Source organism: Lineus longissimus, chromosome 19 (assembly GCF_910592395.1).
Source record: "Lineus longissimus chromosome 19, tnLinLong1.2, whole genome shotgun sequence".
In the NCBI taxonomy this organism is placed as follows: domain Eukaryota; kingdom Metazoa; phylum Nemertea; class Pilidiophora; order Heteronemertea; family Lineidae; genus Lineus; species Lineus longissimus.
Window position 1 is genome coordinate 3,266,832 of NC_088326.1, and position 7,774 is coordinate 3,274,605.

The following is a 7,774-nucleotide window of genomic DNA, read 5'->3' on the forward strand; positions in this document are numbered from 1 at the left end:
AAAACTGACCTAGACGTGTCCAAGACGTGTCCAAACTGTCCGACTCTCGCTTGGAAATCCCCCAAACAACTATAAACAAAATGTGACTAATTTACACCTGATTATAGTCGTTGTTGCGACACTGTTCGTCGGCGACAGATTACGTCATAATCATTGTTTTGTTCTTATGCGCTAAGCAATTATCGATAACATTGATTGGTGTTTCACCTGACCATGAATATACTAGTGTATCAGATAGATAGTACCCGGTGTTTGTTAACGTGAGAATGTTGGTATAGATGATTATATTAACGCATATCGCGCTAGTTTTCCCTTTGGGTCAAAAGTGTCGTCGTCCTTCGTTTCACAAAAAGTAGAGTAGGATGTTCTTCATTATTTGATACACAAAGGTATTGCTTGTCTAGTTCTCGTTAAGGTGGAACCAAGAAAAGTCGTGCGCTTGCCACAAACAAAACTACAGCAGCACACTAGGAATTGAATGAGGGTAGATTGTGACGAGTTGGGCGAGACTTCAGGATTTAGTAATCGCATGTGACAGCTGTGATTGGTTGAAGTGTGTGACGTCTACCATTTGCATAATCTGTGGTAATTGGTATCAAGTGCGAACAACACCCAATATACTTACATACTAAAATCCCTTTTTATACTGGATCACATTATTGAACATTTCGAGGGATTAACATTGTGAAGATCTGAGGTGAGTTGGAGAGGTTTTTGTGTGGACATTTTCATCTTATTTCACAACACTGTAGGCCTACATGCACCAGTTTTAGTACGTAGTAGTTTTTGTAAAAGGGAGGTTCATTACCACAATGTCCCTGTTGGTAGTTCTAGTATGAGGGATGATTATTTACACAACCTCACTGTTGGGATGATCCTTCATTCTTCCCTTCTCGTTATAAAATGCACTGATAGTGTCCCAACTCATCTACTGCTTCCTGACTGACTTGAGGATAAAACCACTAGCATCAGGCAGGCTTCTCTCCTTTAAGATCTATTTATCCCAACCGCAAAATTATTCACAAACTGTTTACCCCAACGTTGGCCAATCAAGGAGGTTTTATTTGAACTATAAATCTCATTCCTTAGGCCAATGAAGGCCAATACACGTCATTGTCTACGCCCAATTCTCGCAAACTGGCAGTGTAATTTCCATCACAATGTAGCAATACTGTATTTGCCAATACACCCCTGAATTATTTACGAACTGTTCGTTAAACATCACAACAGCCAGTCTGTCAACGTATGATCTCTGTCCTAAATAATATATTCATGGACAGAACTACACCTAGCCACAAGGTATCCAAAACATTAAGAAATGATCTAATGAGACACTTATTACTCCATTAGTTCCGGTAATGGTTAAATTTCCCGTGACGAATGGCAAAAAAGGGATCAGTCGTGAAACAGTGAAGTCAATCGTTTTCTTCACGTAAATGGTGATCCCTGACGTTGAGGGTTAGCCACAGGCAACACCATTTTTGGCTAGAATTTGAAATCCTATAGCAATCAGAACTCCTTCAATGAGTGAGTCCCAATTTCAAGGGTGGGAGTCAGTTCTCTGAAAAGGAAAGAACGACTCCCACCCTTGAAGTCAGCATTCACTTATTTTGAAAGAGGTCTAAATTGAGATTTAGGACTTCGGGTTCTTGCCAAAATGGTGGTGCCTGTGGTCAACTCTCAAATACTCCGCGATGACGACGACAACGACGACAACGACGACGACGATGATGACGACGATGATGAACATGTGTGATTCTTGATACTGTTACCACCCTTCGCGCGTGGTTTTCCCCGCCGTATTGGCTTGTTTAATTTGGAAATATTTGGACAAACTGTTTGAATAATGTATGCTTTATTTTCCCAACGTGGACTGCATGTACACAAGTTAAGCTTAGCCTGAGGTACACGATGTGAGCAATACGTGACGCGTTTCCTAATAACTCTTTTATCTTTTTTCTCAATGACAACTTACAAGAGTATTTCAAATTTCGCATCACTAGTACTAGTACATGTACGTAAGTTTGGCCAGCACATAAGTATGTAGCACCACTACAGTGCATTTGAAGTGTTAGAAACTTACACTCTAGTGCGACCAACACTGTGTTGACGTTATTTAGCCGGTGTGCAAGGGATAGTAGTCCTAGGGCTGATAGTCCGTGTAACAACAGCCCGCATTGCTAAATGTTTTGGTTAGGGTTAGCGGTACAATAGATCATGCTGCTTAATTGATCAAATACAATGCTACCGGACTATGACTCCAGGGGGACTATATCCGCTGTCACACCGGTCTTGGAGCGTCTGTTTCACATATAGGCTTATTGCACGTGACATAGGCGAAATATCTTCTACACATTATTTTTCTTATTGGGACGATGATAACGGTCCCATTTCGCACACATGACACTGATTTCTTCGGTATCTGGGAGCTTATTTGCATGAGCGAATAATAACTTGACAATTCGTTGTACTACATGTAGTGACCACAAGAACTTTTTTTGTAACTTTCTTTGTGGATAGGTCTAAAACTTTTTCGGGGTGTATTTTGTCCTTTTAATCTTTTAAAGGGAATGCTTGCCTTCATATGGGTTAACAGCAGGCATGTTCATTCAGTCCGTAGCCTGGGCAACCAGAAACGATACTGGATATTGATGATAGAAATAAAAATGTAACACCTTATTATCAACTGACGTCATTAACACCCATTGACATGTACATGTAAGTTTAAAACTTGAACGTGTTGAGGTAAAATGTGTTGAAATACATTTTCACATCTTCTTTGTTTATCAATAAACTCATTTGGCCGCTGGTCAGCTGCGACAGCGAGGCCACCGTGATATGGCTTGAGATTGTCGGACATTTCCAGTGGCTTGCATGATCCACTGGGAAGAAGCCGCCGCCTATCCCGTGGGGCTTTGCGGAATACACTGGCAAGATTTTCCGAGCTACTTGAGGCTTTTTACATTTTTCGTTTGAATATATTAAAACAAAATATATCGAAAATAAGATTGTGCCACAACATGCGCATGTTAGATTAAGAATATTTCAACATATCTAATAATAGTCCTTTTATTCGGAATGATATTATCGTCTAAGCCCCTTACTGACGTAGTCCTATTTCTTAACCCTGGGCGGCAAATTAGTTATTGGACAATCGATAAAGCGATTTGTTTGTTTGTTCTAGCGTCCCTCAAATACTAGGAGTAAATATTTATTATAAAAATATCTTAACATGACTAAGAGCATATATGTTAACCCCCTAATATTCACTAGGAAGAGTATTTTCCTTATAATACAACTGAGTAGACATATACAAGTAGATGGCATTTCGACGTTGGGTGGAAAACAGGGCTGCCAATAATCTTTCAACGAGAGGATAGCTAGCATTTGTTATAATAATCTCATCATTGACATACAGTATCGTGTGTTTTTTGTCTTTCAGAAAATTTATCAAAATGGGTCTCAGTTGTGGTTTGAAGTTAGCGAAGTATTTCCTGTTCATATTCAATATCATTTTCTTCGTAAGTATTTCTGTCCTATTACCAAATGACTTTTGGCCTCGAATGTATGAGAGCAGTTCAGTTTCAATGCACAGTTTTATAGTCAGTTCAACTTTAATGCACAGTTTCATAGTCTATTCGGAATTTCGAAGAAGAAGAAGTAGAAATAATCATTACTTAAATGAAGATTCATCCTTACCAAAATAGTAAAGAAGTTCTACTTCTAGTTAATTATGTGCTGGCTGTCACATCTGAGACAAGCCCTTCTATATTAGCTTCCTCCTTCATCACAATACATACAGAGTGTTTAATAATTGTGATATTTTTAACTGTTTCAAAGTTTAACAACAATTTCCCATATTTTCCAGCTTGTTGGAGCAGTCCTACTCGGAGTAGGAATATGGGTGGTCGTCGACAACACGTACCTCATGGCCTTCATTAACAACTTCAACACAGGTGGCGTTAACGTCGGCGGGCTGCTTTCGTCATCAGCTTATGTGCTCATCGCGTTCGGTGCATTCATTTTCGTGGTCGGATTCCTCGGTTGTTGTGGCGCGTGGAAGGAGAGCAAGTGCTTGCTGGGTATTGTGAGTATAGTAACGTTGAACGCAGTATTCTATGACGTCAGAAATCTGCTCGCAAGCAGAACATTTTCTTTTAGATGAAACTACTTTTGAGATGAAAGTGGTGGCCTCCTGAAGCAAAAATATTTCGAAATTATTATGACGTCATTTCTGTAAAACACTGATGAATTCTCTGCCTCCTCTTCGTTCCAGTATTCTGTCATTGTTGGAATCATCCTTTTGGTTGAAATCGTTGCCGTTATCCTTGCTGCTGTCTACTACGATCAGGTAAGAACAAATATAACGGAAAATATCGAAAAACTAACGAAAACTATCGTGATATATCGAAAATCTAAAAAAATTAGAAATGAAAAAAATGAGACTCGAAACTTGTACTACAAATTGAGTTACTTTTACAACAATGTTTAGCTGATGTTTCTCAAAGCAAAGACATTGATGCATTTAAGCAGTAACATGACATTCTGTGCAATCATGTCTTCAGACGAAAAAAGAAATGGCCGCGTATCTAAATCTTACGATCATCGACAAATACTACGGCACTCCATTTAGCTCTGAGCCGCTGTCTCTTGCCTGGGACTTTCTACATATCACAGTGAGTCGAAACCAGTGTCGTGTCGGAACAGCATCGCAAAGAGCCTCGGTATCCCTCTAATAGAGAGGTTCAGATTTCGTCCTAAGGAAGTGGTTAGACGGCCTCAGCTGTATTTTCAATCCACAAATCCAAAGTGGTCTCTCAAGGCGACGCGACCGTGTATGCGGTCAGTCTCTTGACGTTGGCTTGATACCGAGGTCTCTTGTCTTGCGTTATGTTCAGACTGACGTGTGGTTAGTGGCAAGCTTGTAGTGCATAGGTTAGAGAGTGAAGCATGGCTATATTCATACATGTAGATGTATTCCAGTGCATTTTTCAGTTGCAGCTTATAGAAAAAGGGCTTTGGATTGGTGGGGGATTGGACGTACGGAAGGAGATGCAAAGCTTCGGATTGTCTTAAATTTTAAGACCTGCCGGTCCGGCGAAAGCATTTCCCGGATGAACCAGGATTGGACGCTTACGATTTGACGAAAAGCAGTTTCCCCTGTGCTTGTGCTTTTGCTTTTGCTTCTAGTTTGCTTGCTTGCTTGTTTTCAGGCTGTTTCGCTTGCCAAGACCTTCTTGCTCTCCACCATCTACACAGAATACGACGGAACCGCCAACTCCGCGAACGCAGTATCTTTGGCCTGGGACTACGCTCAAATCACAGTAAGCGAACATTGATAAAGGGACTCCAACGAACTGGGACAATTTGTAGTTCGATCACTATGCCTATAGGTGCCGCCAGCATCTATATTATTCCAATGTAGCTCCATTTTAACAAAGTATCACTATATGTTAAGTTAACCTGTATTTTATGTTACCAAATAATCAGTTGATTTCAAGTATCAGCCACGTTTTCATTTTCATTCGCCCACTCTCCCTCTCTAGTTCTCCTGCTGCGGTCTTGACAACTACACCGATTTTGACTCTGCCACCAACTGGAACAAAACTTCTGCTGCCGGCTCCATGGTTATACCGCCATCTTGTTGTAAAGTCCAGGACGCGAGCACCTTCCCAACGTTTACGTTGACCGACACTAACTGTCCGTACAGTCCTTCCACGACCAACTCAAACTACCAGACTGTAAGTATATGTTTAAGTGGTCTTTCCATTAACCATTTTCCTCAAGCAAGAATTTGAGACTTCCGATCTCGGAAAGCCTAATTTTTGAGGATTTCGAATCTTCGCCTTGATCGGAAGAAGCGTCCTGTAGGGACTGAGAAAGTGCTACACTGAAGATCAGCTTTATAGTAAGGCTAAGATAAAAATAATTTCATAAATTGGTTTGGGAATCTTTCCTTTTGGTGTCTGGTGCTTCTCTCAATCATAACGAATTCATTTTTTCAGACTTGCTACGCTTCGCTGATGAGCTACGTCCAGACTTACTCCATCGCAATAATAGCTGTAACATCATCCGTGGCCGTCCTGCAACTAATCGTCATCATAGCTGCATGTTGCCTCTGTCGGGCCATTGGAGGGGACTCAGATACACGCGCCTAATTCTAACAGAGAAGCTTCCGCATCTAACAGTGAACTCATAACCGCATTCACCAATTTCCGAAATCAAAATCACCCGTCGGGAACTAACACCAGATACTGCCTTCTGATTGGCTCGTTTCTAATGAGCGCGCCGCGGTCGCAGAACTCGGCACTTTTGATTGGACAATATACCACCGGAACTGCCCAAAATTCTGATTTCGGAAATCCCTGAATGAACTCCTAAAAGCATGTGTATTGTAAATCTCAACACTGTCCAAAGTGATGAGAAAAAAAACGATCCGGATTTCATCGGAAAATTGCAGTTATTTTGAATTTTCTCAGAAATCAAAAAATAATTTATTTTTCTCGGACGGTTTTGTTCTGGAGTCCGGGTTTCTTGAACTTTCCGGTCACTTTCTGGGTTGTGGGGTACATCTTAAACCTTCATTCGCTCCATCAAAAACACGGAAAAACTCGGTTGTTTTCGCGAACTTCATTAACAACATAACTTGATTCTACGGCAGCAGTTTACCATCGAAACCTCAGAGTATATGCCGTTAATTTGAACTAGAAATTTGCTGCTCACACGATTCTGAACTGCTGCAGCGGAATCGGGCCTTTACACTCCTGGAAAAAGTCTCGCAAACACATCAACCAACATTCAACCTATATTTTCGGTTGTTTCCAAATTAGTGATTAAAAGCCGTCCATTTTCAGTCCTGCATGACGTCACTGATGAGTTTTGTGCAGACTTACTCCGTCGTCATTATCGCTGTGGCATCAACCGTGGCGTTCATACAGCTTCTTGTAATTATTGCCGCCTGCTGCTTCTGCCGGGCCATCGGCACTGAATCCGATAAATAGGAAGTTAATAGAGAGGTTGCGCTTTCAAAACGTATACGTAAAGAAAACGTGAATACAGATGTTGCTCCAATGCAAATCTTTTGATTTTAACGAACGGCGTAGGCCTTTACGAACCCGTCACATGGACTATATAATAAATAGGTAACGAGAATTGATGTACATGTAATAGCTTTAATAAATTGTTTTAGGTTGTAAATATTCATACATGGTTGGTAATTAAAAACTTGGAAAATCAAATTGACTCGTTGTGTTATCATTCTTCCTTTAAAGTGGTCGTCCATGTTTCACCAATAGTAGCAGCGCCATTCACAGGACTAACATGTGGTCATCCGGAGCTTCAGTGCCTTTAAATCAGTAATACCTCGCTCTCGGCGAGGGAAGGAGCATGCATCTGACCCGGGCATTCGATGATGATTTTGGGTGAGATTTTAAGAAAAAATGACTATCCTGACCAACTTGGTCCAAAACCCTCCAAAGTATAGTCGTCAGAATTCCTAATTGAATCAAATATTTATTTATCTATTTGAAAGACTCTGATTTTATCGAAGTTGGAGATCTATCTTTTTGCTACCCGATTTAAACGCTTTCATCACCATCACAACACAATATGATATCATGTTAAAAATTGAAATAAAATCAAGAAATCAATAGTTCACAATACCGACCAACCTCATAAATGATTTTTTAAGTCAGTTTCCAACAATTGGTGCAGAGGTTATCGACATTTCAAGTCGCGGCGGCAGGTTAAAGACGTGCGATACAGCTCAAAGCAA

The 7,774-nt window shown here is 40.6% G+C and overlaps 1 protein-coding gene across 2 annotated transcripts; it reads left to right on the forward strand.

Annotated features, from left to right (window-relative positions):
- The first annotated feature begins 521 nt into the window (after positions 1–521).
- On the forward strand, positions 522–7,227 carry LOC135503239 (tetraspanin-18-like). 2 transcript variants are annotated; one of them, XM_064796711.1, is made up of 8 exons: positions 522–697; positions 3,443–3,521; positions 3,869–4,087; positions 4,277–4,351; positions 4,566–4,676; positions 5,214–5,324; positions 5,547–5,741; positions 6,006–7,227. In XM_064796711.1, the coding sequence occupies exons 2-8, from the start codon at positions 3,456–3,458 to the stop codon at positions 6,156–6,158; spliced, it is 930 nt and encodes a 309-aa protein (XP_064652781.1). In that variant the 5' UTR covers positions 522–697; positions 3,443–3,455; the 3' UTR covers positions 6,159–7,227. The 2 variants fall into 2 exon arrangements, with proteins under 2 accessions (XP_064652781.1, XP_064652782.1); XM_064796712.1 differs by lacking the exon at positions 4,566–4,676.
- Positions 7,228–7,774: the final 547 nt, after the last annotated feature.

Bases quoted from the DNA above. Each gene is read 5' to 3' on its own strand.
- LOC135503239 (XM_064796711.1), top strand. From the start codon at position 3,456: ATGGGTCTCAGTTGTGGTTTGAAGTTAGCGAAGTATTTCCTGTTCATA. The intron at 3,522-3,868 runs GTAAGTATTTCT...CATATTTTCCAG, and splicing joins TATTCAATATCATTTTCTTC to CTTGTTGGAGCAGTCCTACT. The intron at 4,352-4,565 runs GTAAGAACAAAT...TCATGTCTTCAG, and splicing joins CTGCTGTCTACTACGATCAG to ACGAAAAAAGAAATGGCCGC.